At 50.6% G+C, this 13671-nt stretch overlaps 2 protein-coding genes across 2 annotated transcripts; one reads left to right on the forward strand and one right to left on the reverse strand.

The window, feature by feature from the left end:
• Positions 1–2795: 2795 nt before the first annotated feature.
• On the reverse strand, positions 2796–5995 carry LOC122753943 (diazepam-binding inhibitor-like 5). The gene is made up of 2 exons (XM_044001798.1): positions 5864–5995; positions 2796–3243 (listed from the first exon to the last, which is right to left on the reverse strand). The coding sequence occupies exon 2, from the start codon at positions 3160–3162 to the stop codon at positions 2902–2904; it is 261 nt and encodes an 86-aa protein (XP_043857733.1). The 5' UTR covers positions 3163–3243; positions 5864–5995; the 3' UTR covers positions 2796–2901.
• A 198-nt stretch (positions 5996–6193) lies between these two features.
• GEMIN4 (gem nuclear organelle associated protein 4) lies at positions 6194–13623 on the forward strand. The gene is made up of 2 exons (XM_044001795.1): positions 6194–6294; positions 9821–13623. The coding sequence occupies exons 1-2, from the start codon at positions 6285–6287 to the stop codon at positions 12991–12993; spliced, it is 3183 nt and encodes a 1060-aa protein (XP_043857730.1). The 5' UTR covers positions 6194–6284; the 3' UTR covers positions 12994–13623.
• Positions 13624–13671: the final 48 nt, after the last annotated feature.

Here is a 13671-nt window from a genome sequence, read left to right on the forward strand (position 1 = left end):
ACAGTGCCTGGCACATAGTGATCACTTAATATTTGCTCCCTCAGCCAGGGCTGCACGAGTGAGTTATCATGGGTCTGAGAGTCCAACTTTCCATGATGCCACGGCACTTCTGAGGCATAAGATGAATTCAAAGCTGTTAACCTGCTGACTTTATTTCAAAGACAAAAAGGAGTTACCTTTGATATGGACTATATTTGGCCATTTAGCACATTCTGTTTTAAGTACTTCTGGCTAGTTTAAATTTTCAGAACAGAATTTTCTTTGACCTGGCTCTCCCCTGCAATAATATAGGTCCGTGAGTCATAGCGTTACTGTATTTTTTTTTTTTTGTAGGCAATGGGGGTTAAGTGACTTGCCCAGGGTCACACAGCTAGTAAGTGTCAAGTGTCTGAGGCCGGATTTGAACTCAGGTACTCCTGAATTCAGGGCCGGTGCTTTAACCACTGCGCCATCTAGCTGCCCCCGTTACTGTATTTTTAATGTTCAGTGATGGAACGACATGCTGAGTGTGGACTTGGGAACAGGTACTTTCCCCTCCCAGTCCTATCTGACAATGAATAGATGTAGGGAGCAGACTGGCTAAAATCAAATCCCTTTTCAGTAACCAGGGGGGCCCTGTGAAAACGGGAAGGACTTCTCCATGGGGGATCTGCTTGTTAAGTAGCCACCCTCTGGTCCAAAGGGCCCCAACTGGGGTCCACCCAGAAGGGGAGACAGTACCACCCTGCCCATTCTAAGCACTCGTGTCCCTGGGTCACAATCCAGTCCATCTTTGACCCTTAGCAGCATTTCTAGTGGCTGTCAGAAAAATGACCGGACAGGAGGCTTCACTCCTTCAAAGGCAGAAGAATTCCTTTGAAAACAATCTTGTTTTTCAGGTCACATTCAGTGCCAGAGATCCCAGCATTTAAAGCTCTAAGACCTCTCTGTTCCTAATCTCTACCTAGAAAGAGATCGACCCCCACAAAGTCATTTCTGTTTTTATATCCCTGGTCTGCTTTGCAGGCCCCATGGGGAGTTGGGCCCACTTGCTCCTTAAAGGGGAGGAACCTGTATAGCTGTCTTAAGTTCTAAGTTTCCAGTGGACCTGACTTTGGGCTTCTTTGTCCCCCATGGGGAAAAGCAGAGTTTGGAAGGCTGCTCACATCCGTGGTCACAGTCACTGTGGCAACAGTGGTTCAGTTTGGAAAAATGCTGCTACAGTGGGAAACCCCAGGTTTCCTACAGGTTTGTTTCCCTGTAAATGTCTTTGCAAAGTTTTGGATTCATCCTAGGTAGCAACTGGAAGGGTGCAGGCATGCAGCGTTTCACTAATTGGAGAGTCAATGGGATTCCAGCTTGGGCACAGTCATCTTGGCCTACGTGTGTGGTCCCAGGGAAGATTTTGCTCCGGGACTAACCCCACACATTAATGCAGGCAAGATCAGAAGTGAATGAAACAAAATTCTATGAGAAGATACTCCCAACCCACCCTACTCTCTGGAGGTGGTAATTCCACAGGTGTTACATAGCCCTTATTTTCAGACATTTTCAGTGCATCTATCCCATTGTGCTCCATCGGGGCAGCTAGGTGGCGCAGCGGATAGAGCACCGGGCCTGTAGTCAGGAGGACCTGAGTTCAAATCCGACCTCAGACACTTCACACTAGCTGTGTGACCCTGGGCAAGTCACTTAACCCCAATTGCCCCGCCCCCACACACACCACACAAAACCCCCAAATACTATATGGGATGCCTCTCTGGGAGGGGGAGGGGAAAGGATACTGGAGATAACATCAATAAAAAAAAAATGGGTGCATGAAGTCACAAAGGTATCCACCAGCACCCAAACCCTTGAAAGCATGCTGAGCAGGGCTGGAGAGCGGATCCCTGAGGACCAAGGCTTTGGGATGGTTTTTTTTCCCTTTGGGATCTCGATGGTCTTACTTCAGTCTTTCTGAAAACTGGAATGTCTTCATATTATAGAACCCCAGCACTGAGCTGGGTTGAATACCTGGCTCCAGCGGCCAAGTTTTCCTGACCTGGCCCAGCTGCTGATTTGGTTATGACCCAGGATAATGTGGCATCTAGGTGGCACAGTAAGTTGAGTGCTGATCCTGGACACTTATTAGCCGTGTGACCCTGGGCAAGTCACTTTATCCTGTAAGTTACAGTTTCCTTCTCTGTAAAGTAAGCTGGCAAAAAGAATGGCAAACCACTCCAGTATCTTTGCCAAGAAAACCCCAAATGGGGTCATGAAGAGACTGAACAAGAAGAAGAATATGGAAGAAAATGGTCCTGTCTTCCAGAAATCTGCCCGTATTCAGGACAAGACTCTTTCCCCCCCACTTCCCACCCTTAGTTTACTGCTAGGTCTGGGTTCTAGTGGAAGCCTTGATAACAACTTTACAATAATTATATGGCAACGGTTCTTCCCCTCCACCCCCACCCCAACAGCTATCATTTTTACCTCCACTAAAGTCCTTTGGGGCAGGCAGAGCAAATACTTATTATAATGCTTATTTAATGAGAAACTGGGACCAAAGGGCCGACTTGCTCAGGGTGTGCCAGTTGTTATCAGGGCCAATAAGTCTGCCCACCAAAATGACTCGTCATCTAGTTTTCCATAACCTAAAAGGGGCTCACACCAGAGGCACAAACAGCTCCATGAAATCACTGAAGAGAGAAGCTGACTCCAGACCAAATGTGGGCCAAGGACGGGGCCCCTGGACTAGCAGCCACAGGAGATCTGTGTTTTACTGCCCACCCCTGCCCCATCATATATTTATTAATCCACACTCGGAATGCCTTTTGAAGTGCTTTATTAGTTAGTTCCTAGCTAGCTTCCTATGGTCTCAAAGGAATTCAGTCGCCCTCCATAACAAGACTAAGTTGGTTCTTCCCCTCAGGGAAGGTGGTCTCCTTAACACTGCCTTCTCTTCAGTTCTTCCACTTTGGACACATAGACCCTCATGGCGTCCAGCTTGGACATCCCTTTTCGGCAATTCCAAGCCTCCCACTTGGCTTTGGCTTTGAAGTCGGTGACCGCCGGGCAGGGGATGTTGATGTCCCCAATGGTGGCCTGCTTGTAGTAGCTGTACACCACCAGTTTCTCCTCATCAGTCACGGGACCTGTCAGCTGCTTGACTGCCGCGCATGCCAACTCAAACTCTACCTGGGCCATCGGTCGGTGCTGGTTGTATAGGTGGAGAACTTTCTCGACTTGTGGCTAGCTCTGGGGGAGGGGAAACTCGGTCTTCAGGAGCTAGAAGGGGAGAGAGTTCAAGAGAACTGTGACTCAAGGGCCTAGTGGGGCTGAAGGAGGATGATTAATGCCATGGAGCTAAGTGGGTTGTAGGGTATGGGTCATTCTGACAAGGCTGGAGAGTCTGAGGAAGGACAACGGGTGGGAGGGGCAGTGGGTTCTCTATGGGAAGGGTGGTCTGAGCTACGTGTTATTCAGGGTTTGTATGGGCTTGGGGGGGTGACGGTCAGTGTGCCTGTGAGAAAAGTTTGGTGCTGAGAAAGGAGTTCTTGGACTACAAGAGGGCCCTTTGTGACCCCCCCAGAGAAAGATGAGCTCAAAGGCTCAATAAGATGTCAGCCACTGGACTTGTAAATAGACATTGGCATGGTTGGGATTGTTGCTCAGTTGTGCAGGGCATGGGCTGATATGTGTTTTAGAAAAAACCCTGAGAGAGAGAAAGAATCTATGTGTGTGTATATATATATATGTGTGTGTGTCTATGTATATGTGTGTATATGTATATGTGTGTCTATGTATATGTGTGTATATGTATATGTGTGTATGTATATATATGGTATATAAGGGAACTCAGTACAGGGTTGGGTATCTGAAGAGACTGCTCTTGGTGGGAGCTTTGGAGGGAGGTTCAGGTTGCCTGTGGTTAGACAAGTGGGCATTTGTGAGGGAAAAGTTCAGCATTTGGATTAACTGTGCAGGGCTCAGGATGCAGAGAGAGCAACTGAATGCAGGCTTGGGGGCAGGATGAGGACTTTCTAACTCCAAGGACCCCTATTTCCTTTGTTCATATGATTTCCAAGGCTGAAATGTCTCCCTTCCCCCTCTTTATTATTGAGGTTCTTGTTCTTTATTATTGAGTTTCTTCAGTAGATAGGGTATGGGATTACAGACAGGAAGACCTGAGTTCAAATGCAGCCTCAGAACACTTACTAGCTGTGTGACTTTGGGCAAGTCATATAACCTGTCTCCCTTAGTTTCCTCCATTGTAAAATTTGGCTAACAATAACTCCTACCACCCAGGGTTGATGTCAGGCTCAAATGAGATCATAATTGTTAAGTGCTTATCACAGTGCCTGGCACACAAGTGCTGTTATCATCATTATTAGTTTCCTAGTTTATGAGAATCCCTCTACAAAGTCTGGGCCTCCGTGCAGTTTCGTTTTAGAGACTCTTGGCTGGGGCAGTGCCCAGAGGAGTCAAGGAGCCTAGGGTCACCCAGCCAGGGAGTGTCAGAGGGATCCTGGCTCCCATCTAACTAAGCACTTCCCCACTACACCTCATTAAGTTCATGGGTCTTAATGCCCAGCTCCAATGCCATTGCATCCGTGAAGCCTTCCTTCATCTTCCCCCCCCACCCCTCCTCCCAGGGCTCACTGAGGAGAACAAGTGTCATTGTATGCCTTTTCCCTAATGGATCCTACATTGTAGCTATGGGCGAATATCTGTATAGTGTCCTAGTATTAATGAGGCTTTAAGCTCTCCCTCAGACCTATCACAATGCTACACATAGTGGGCCCTTAATAAATGTGACTGAATTCATCTGAAGGGATGAAAAGGGAAGGCGCTCCTCCCTGTGTGTCTAGGGCCTGGGAGACACCCCAGAGGAAGTGTGTGGGAGAAGCCAGTGGGGAAGAGCAGAGGTAAAAGGGACTATTTCTCAAAGACTCAATTTCCTCATCTGTAAAAATCAGGATGATAATAATAACCACTTGGGTTACTTTAATCCATGGACCTTTCTTTGCCTTCTGCACATAGAAAGCACCACAAAGTGAACATCTGGGGCTTGCTTTGTGCAGACTATGCCAGGCACCAGAGGAAAGAATCAAAGAAAGGGGGATGCTGGGTAGGAGTCGAGGGCCTTGAATGCCAGGCTCTAGGGAGCTCCAGTGACCAGATTCATGAGGAAGAAGAGTACTGGGGCAGTGGTATAGCTAAGGCAGGAAGTGGGGTGGGATTAGAGGAGGGAGGACCCACGAGAGGGCTGCAATCATTATCTAGGTCTTCCTGCCGAAGACACACTCCTCTTCTCAGAGGCCCCCCAACCCACCCGACTTACAGCAGCAGTTGCATTCAGAGCAGAGAGAATGGGGCTGGTGGGGGGGGGGAGTTAGCAAAGGGGAAAGGGGAGAGTTACTGGCATGGAAGAAGAACTCAAGAAGAGCAAGTGCAGAAGAGGAGGTGGGTTGGGGGAAGAAGAAGCTCAGGCTAGGACAACTGGGTTTGAGATGCTGGTGGGACAGTGAAGTGATGTGAAGTAGGGTCTATGGGGAAGCTCAGTGGATGTGGGGGCGGGTCTGTGTGTGTCAATGCGGGGTTCTATGTGTCTATGGAGCTGCTTCTGGGTATGTGTCTATGTGAGAAGAGTGTCTATGGGGGGCACTCTGTTATGTGTCTATTTGAGGGGTGTCTAGGGGGCACTCTGTTGTGTCTATGGGAGGGGTGTCTAGGGAGGCACTGTTATGTGTCTATGTGAGAAGGGTATCTGTGGGGAGCACTCTGTGTCTATGGGAGGGGTGTCTAGGGAGGCACTGTTATGCGTCTCAGGGCCAAGGCCGGGTCCGGGTCAGGTCGGGTGGGCGCGAGCGCACGCAGCGGGGACCGCCCGTTAGCCGCTACTTGCCCGAAGACTCCTCGGTTGATGGTCCGGTCCGGTAGGGGGCGCTGTCGGGGAGGGGAAGGGAGGGGAGGGGAAGGGGAAGGGGAGAGGGAGAGGAAGGGGGAGGGAAGCCCCTCTAGGCCGCAGTGGGTCTCGTTGATCGGATCAGGTGCGGGCAGCCGGAGAGGAGGGAAAGGGGAGGAGGTTGCAGGAGCGGACGCGGCCGCTGCCGAGAAGGTCGGAGGCGGAGCTGGGACTGAGGGCCGGACGGCCGCGCGCCGGGCTTAGCCGCGCTCCCCATTGTGCGCTGGCACCCGCGCCACAATCCTCGGGAGCGGGCCTCGGGCGGGCGCGGCGCGGGCCCGTGGTGGGGGCGGGGAGCGGGCAGCCCCGCAGGGCAGCGCTGCCGCCGGGGACTGGAGCCGCCGCCGCCGCCGCCATCGCCATGGACCTAGGTGAGCGGGCCGGGCCGGGCCGGGCCGGGCCGGGGCCTCCCGCTGGGCGCTCGCGCGGCCCTGCGGCCCCTAGCCGCGCTCCGCCGGGCGCGGGCACGGGCGGGCATGCGCGGTGAGCCCTCGGCGCTCCCGTCTCTCCCTCCACCCCCAGCTCCTCCGCCATGCGGAGGGGGACGCGGCGGGAGTCCCGCGGCCGGAGTCGGTCGGGGGGGAGGCTGGGGCGGGAAGGGACCCCGCGGGGAGAGCATGGCAGCCCCCACGGAGGAGCAGGCCGAGGCCCCCGGGGAAAAAGGGACCAAGCCTGGCCAAGCCCCCACCACGTGCGGAGCTCCTGGCGCGGGTGCCCGAGGCAGGGGCGGGTCTGGCGGCCAGAATCGTGCCCCCCCCCCCCAAGAGAAAACACTTCCCCGAGCCCCAGCAGGGGCGACTCAGAGACCCCCGGCGTCCCGGGAGTTCAGTGTTTGTTAGGGGCAGCTTCCACGCGTGAGCACCCAGCCCTCCAGCAACGGGGTGACCCCAGGGTCACCCGGGGGGGGGGTCTGTATTGGAACCCAGATCTGGGGCTCCAGCCCTGAGCCCCTTGCTCTGCGTTGGATTAGGCGCCAGTGGCCGCTGAGGTCGTTAAAGTTCTTTCCGGCCCCCAAACTTAGCATTTACCAGCAGCCTCAATGTTACTCCGAAAACTAAAGGGCATTTTGGGATGCAACTTCATATGGGGGACCCCTGGGAAATAACGGGTTAGCAGAAGGGAGGTTACCCTTTGGGAGCTTCTGACCCACCAGTTCAAATCGCAATCATTTCTTGGCCATTGGCAGTGAAAATGACCGCCAAGGGAAGCTCCCCAAGGACGGAGCCTTGATGGGTTATTTATTGTGAAAACAGGATTGGCTCCAGCCCCTTTTACCTCTCTTTAATAAACACCACGTGATGGGTCAGACGTGGGGGGATTCATCCTCAATTAGGCCGGGACTGGTGTGACAGACTGTGGAAAGAATTGGGAAGCTGTAGGAAATCCACATCCGAGTCTGTCACAAGCTGGGGAAGATGGTGGTGTCGTTGGAGCCCGGAGGGGGAAGGGAGGACAGAAAGGTTTCCCTTTTCTTTTTTTTCTTTCCTTTTAAAAATATAAGTATTTTATTATTTTCCAGTTACATGTAGAGATGGTTTTCAACATTTGTTTTTATAAGATTTCCAGTTTCAAATCCCGCCCCCCCCCAGACAGCAGTTAATCTGATATAGGTTATATGTATATAATAACATTAAACATTTCTACATTAGTCATGTTATAAGAGAAGAATCAGATCAAAAAGAAGGTTTCCCTTTTCTATGAGATCCAAGTGGATAACATCCAGATGCAAACATCCTTCAGGCAGTTGGAGCTTGGGGGAGAGAGGTCAGGGCTGGAGACAGGTTAGAAGGCTGAGTTTTCTGAGGGAAGTCAGAGGAGAGCACTTACTGGTTGTGTGGCTTTGGGTGAGTCACCTTTCTGGGCCTCCATGCCTTAAAATGAGGGGGTTGGACTGGCTGACCCCTAAAGTCCTCTCCATTTTAACTGTGACCCTCAGAGGGGCTGATTTGGAGGCCAGGTCCATTTTTAGTAGAGAAATGAAGACAAAAGGGAATCTGAAATGCCCAGGGAGGGGGTAAAGGTTAGAATTCCATGAAGCCCTGGAATGTCCATTGGGCCACATCCAGGTCAGGTTTGGCCTTAAAGGTAAGGAAAAAACCCAACACCCTCTTGTGGGCACAGTCAGTCAATAAAGCTCTGTTTAAAAGTGCCTACTGTGTGCCAGGGCTCTCTTCTAGGCACCAGGTAGACAGACAGTGAACAAAACAGCCCCTGCTCCAAAGGAGCTTGTGTTCTGATGAGGAGGTCACCATGGCTAGGTATGAGTGTGTGCAGAATAAATACAGAGATATTGGAGGGGCCCCACTGGCGGCAGTGTGTGTGTGTGTGGGGGGGTCAGCATGGAGCTCAAGCAGTGCTGCTCTTGAAGTGACAGACTCTGAGGTGGAAGGTGCCATCCCAAAGTCGGTGGGGCACCCTTTTGAAATCACCACCACAAGAAAGGGTTTGGCATCCACCTGGGGAAAAAAAGGAGATTCTCCTTCATCTCCTGTCCACAAAGAAGAAGCACCATACTGGTGTGTAGGAACAGCTTCAGGCATGTTCTCCTTTTCATCCTGACACCTCAGCTCTAACAGGGTATGCTGGACAGGCCTGGAGTTAGCTTTTCTTTTCTTTTTTTGGATAATAAACTCTTTTATTTAAAGTTTTGAGTTCCAAGTCTATCCCTCCTTTCCCCCCCCTCCCTGAGGAGGTAATCAGACCTAGGCTATACATGGGCAATTATGTAAAACATTACCATATTAGTCATTTTGTACAAAAAAAACTTGAATAACAGGAAAAAAGAAAAGAAAAATGGCATACTTCACTCTGTGTTCATTCTACATCAGTTACTTCTTTGGAGGTGGATAGTATGCTTCATCCTTAGTCCTTTGGGATTGTCTTGGATCATTGTATTGCTGAGAATAGTTAAGTCATTCACAGTTCTTCATCCAACAATATTGCTGTCACTGTGCAGTGTTCTCCTGGTTCTGCTCACTTCACTATACATGATTCCATACAGGTCTTTCTGAAACTATGCCCTTTGGGCATAGTTCCAAATTCTTCTCCAAAATTTCACAACTCCACCAGCAGTGGATTAGTGTTTCAGTTTTCCCACCTCCCCTCCCATGTCCAATATTTTCCTTTTTTTGTTATATTTGCCACTCTGATAGATGAGGTGATACCTCAGATAAGTTTTAATTTGCATTTCTCTGATCAGTAGTGATCTAGAGCATTTTTTCATTTGACTATAGATAGCTTTGATTTCTTTATCTGAAAACTGCCTGTTCTTATCCTTTGACTATCACTTGGGGAATGACTTGTATTTTTATAAATTTGACACAGTTCTCTATACATTTGAGAAATGAGGCCTTTATCAGTGATACCTATTGCAGAAATTCCCGGTTTTCTGTTTCCCTTATATTTTTGGTTACGTTGGTTTTGTTTGTGCAAAAGCTTTTTAATTTTATAAAATCAAAATTTACATTTTGTAATGCTTTCTATATGTTCTTTGGTCCTAAATTCTTCCCTTTTGCATAAATCTGACAGGTAAACTATTCCATAGCTTGCTTTTCTTGGTAGAAAAGAGATTCTGGTGGGTTGAGTATTTCCTTGAATTCCATGAGCCTCTTTGAAACCTTGTTAAGGATATGTATGTAAAAGAAAGAACAACTAGATGGTGGATCCAGCTGACCTTGGTGGCCTCGTTTCTGTAGTTTCCAAGTGGCAGAGGGACAAAGCCATCTGAAGTGAGCAGGAGGTGCCAAGTCAGTGCATGCAAGAAAGTTCTTCAGCATATGAAACTTATTTTAGATGATCATTTCCTTAAGAAGAAAGGGTCTGTTTCCAGGAAGTCTTTTTGTTTATTGTCCTAAAAGATTTGTCTCTGCTCATCCTGTGTGTTTTCCTCTTGCACAGGACCCTTGAATATCTGTGAAGAAACAACCATTCTTCATGGGGGATTCCTGCTGGCCGAGCAGCTGTTCAGCCCTAAAGCTCTGGCAGAACTCAAGAAGCCTGACTGGGAGCGAGTTGGGCAGCCTATCCTCGAAGCCTTGCGAGAGATCTCTTCCGCGACTGCCCAGTCCCACCCCCAGGCTTGGACCAAAAAAGCTTTGATCATCATCTGGGCCAAGGTCCTCCAGCCCTGCCCCACCACACCTTCAGACACAGATGCTCGGTGGCAAGAAGACATCTTCTTTTCTGTGGGGAACATGATCCCCACCATCAACCACACCATCCTTTTTGAGCTGTTCAAGTCTCTAGAGGCGTCAGCGCTGTTCGTCCAGCTCTTAATGGCCCTGCCATCTAACATCTGCCGTGCAGAACTGGAACGTTTTGTTGAGCATGTGGCCAGTGATACGTCCTCGGAAGACGTCACCTTCTTTTTGGATGTCTGGTGGGAAATGATGAAGCACAAAGTCGACCCAAAGGACCCCCTTCTTGCCCAGTTTCGGACAATGGCACACAAGTACCTTTCATCCTCAGATGAATTCTCCCATCCACCCAAGAGGTTCAAGGCTGACCCAGATGCCTGTCCAATCATGTCTTTGTTAGAGGTGCTGCTGGACGGACTCAAGCAGATCCAGAACAATATTACGGCCCCGAGCCTGAAGTGCTGTGCCGTGGCTAACCTGGCTGACATGCTAACTGTCTTTGCCCTAGTAGAGGAAGACCCACAGGAGCTGTCAATCACTGTGTACTTGGATAAGCTTGCAACTGTCATTTCCCTGTGGAATTCTGATGCCCAGAACCCTTACCACCAGCAGGGCCTGGCCGAGAAGGTAAAGGAGGCCGAGCGGGACGTGAGCCTGACCTCACTGGCCAAGCTGCCAAACGAGACGCTCTTTGTGGGCTTTGGCTACCTGCACAGCCTGCTGCAGCAGTGGGGGGAGGAGCTGCAGGCCATGCTCAACAGCAGCCAGAGGCTGAGTTATGGGAGTTATCGCCTGTATGACAGCCTGACCTCCTTCAACCAGAACCTGAAGGGCTACCTGGACACCAGGGATCTCTCAAAGGATGAGGGGCAGATCACCTCAGAGCTGGCAGAGTGTGTTAAAAACTTCCTGAGGAAGACCAACACGGCCCTGAGGGACAAGAGCTCAGAGGATATCACTGCCTCGATCGCCATGGCCATCATTGGGCAGAAGATGGACCGTCACATGGAGATGTGCTACATCTTTGCCTCCGAGAAGAAGTGGGCTTTCTCAGCTGAGTGGCTCGACTGCCTCATGAATAACAAGGCTCTTTTCCGAGAGCCGGGCTTAGTACTGAAACTGCTAGAAACAGTCACAACAATCTACACGTCGGGCCGAGAGGTCCCCGAGGCACAGGCGGAAGAAGTCACCAGCTTGATTCTGGACTGTTACTCCGACCTCTCTTTGCTGGATAAAAACAAAGTACTCTCAGGTGTCCTGAGCTCCTGGGGACGGAAGGGCCTCTCTGAGAAGCTGGTCACTCACATGGAGGGTTTCCAGGAGGACCTGAACATGACTTTCAACCAGATTACCCAGAGTGCCTCTGAGCAAGGCCTCACCAAAGCCATCGCCTCTGTGGCCAGGCTGATTGTGCTCCACCCAGAGGCTACGGTCAAAAAGATGTCCAGCCTCGCCATGGTCAATCTTGGGGCTCACAAGTTCCTGGCCCAGATCCTCAGTGCCTTCCCAGCCCTCAGGTTCACCGAGGGAGAGCAAGATCCCAGCTCAGCCACCCCTCTGCTGGTGGCGTGTCTCAAAGAAACTGTCTGGGGGAAGCTTTCGTCACCTAAGGAGGAAAAACAGTTTTTGGAGTTTCTCAGCTACCTGATGAATCCGCCAGAGCAAGAGACCAGCACCATCCCCCTGACCCCTCTTTTGGCACCTGAGGATGTGATTAAAGCATTTGTCCTGCCTTACTTGATGCTTCATATCGAAGAGGTGGACCTTTGTCTCAAGATCTTTGTCCAGGCTCTGGAAGCAAAGCCATGCTCTGATGGCTACTGGCTCCTGTCCTGTTCCCCGTTCCCCCTTGTCTTCACTCTATGCCAGCTGCTGGACAGCTACACCAAGTATTGGCAACACCCCAAGGCAAAGCGGCACCTCTCATTGGACTCTAAAGATACAGTGATCAGCATCCTTGAGCAGCTCTGTGAGGTAGTGCTGCCCAAGGAGGAGAATCCCAGTCCAGAGAACTGGACCAAGTCCCTGTCTTGGCTCCATCGGAAGACCGAGCAGCTCGACTGGACTGTGGGCCTGCGGCTGCAGACTGTCTTTAAAGGTCATTTTAAATGTGAGGTGCCAGCCACACTCTTTGAGATCTGCAAGCTTTCTGAGGATGACTGGACCTCACAGAATCATCCAGCCTATGGGCCTGGCACGGGCCTTCTGGCCTGGATGGAGTGCTGCTGCATCTCCACTGACACTTGTGAGCATATGCTCTCTCTCCTGGCTGTGGATACGGGCAACCCCGAGGAGGTCAGTTTCTTCAGCAAGGGTTTCCTGGTGGCCTTGGTGCAGGTCTTGCCTTGGTGCAGCCCCAATGAGTGGAAATGCCTGCACCAGCTGACCAAGAGCCTGCTGCAAAAACAACTATTGCATGTCCCGTACAGTCTAGAGTACGTCCAGTTTGTTCCACTGCTCAACCTGAAACCCTTTGCCCAAGAGCTGCAACTCTCAGTGCTCTTCTTGAGAGGTTTCCAGTTCCTTTGCAGCCCTAGCTGTTCCAACTGGCTTCCCACTGAAGGCTGGAGCCATGTGGTCAAGCTCATTTGCAGCAGCCTGACCGATCTCCTTGACTCTGTCAAGGTCCAGTCCCTGTGCCCATGGGCCCAAGAACAGGAGAGAGACTTGACACAAGAAACCTTGTTTGTTTACACTCAGCTCTTCTGTCACATCCTCCACATTATGGCCATGCTTCCTGAGGAGGTCTGTGAGCCCCTCTATGTTCTCGCCCTGGAGATCCTCTCTTACTATGAGGGCCTGAGCAAAAATGACACCTCCACAAATGCCCTGCTCCGGAAGGCAAACGAGCAGCACTTCCTCAAGTCCATTGCTGAAAACGTTGGCCCAAGGGAACAACGGAAAACTTTGCTCCAGAAGATCAACAACTTCTGATGACTCAGACCAGGAAATGCCGGTCTTCTATGGAGGCGAAGGCCGACTTGGGGCTAGATGGGGTGCAAAAACTTCCTTTCACAATCATAGGAAATAGGAGAGGCAAGATACAGCAAGGGTACGGTACATAAAGAAGAAGAAAATACTTTGTTGGGCATTTGTAATAGTTAAAATAAAATTTACCTTTTCTTTTGAGCCTTTCCCATCCTTTTATAGTTGGTCCTAGATCACCACTCCTAGGCTCCAGCAACCCTCTGAAACCATCCTCACTGGACTTGTTGCAGCCTCAAGTCATGCTGGAGAGGATCCTCTTTGTCCATGAACAGACCTCTTGATCCACTGCCCAACATGTGGGCAGATGGATTGGCCCACAGGTTATGAGGAAGGGGGTGTAGGAGAAATTATTTTAAGTGTAAAATGAGTGCATAGAGCCGGAGCCGGATGGATGGCACCAAGAGAAGGAAGCTCCTATTGTATAGGGCAGCAGCAATAAAAGTAAACTCATCAGGCTTGTTCTTTGGAAAACCCGAGTTTGGCTATCATTGTGGCTGGAGCTTGAGTGCTCATGGAAGTGTGACAGCTGGGACCTGCCCCCAGTGCCCACCAGAGCCATGTGGGGAGCTGGCAGGGACTGTAGGAAATCCCTTGTAGATTGAGGCAAGATAATCCTGAAGGTCC

The sequence above is a fragment of the Dromiciops gliroides genome, chromosome 4, assembly GCF_019393635.1.
Source record: "Dromiciops gliroides isolate mDroGli1 chromosome 4, mDroGli1.pri, whole genome shotgun sequence".
In the NCBI taxonomy this organism is placed as follows: Eukaryota; Metazoa; Chordata; class Mammalia; order Microbiotheria; family Microbiotheriidae; genus Dromiciops; species Dromiciops gliroides.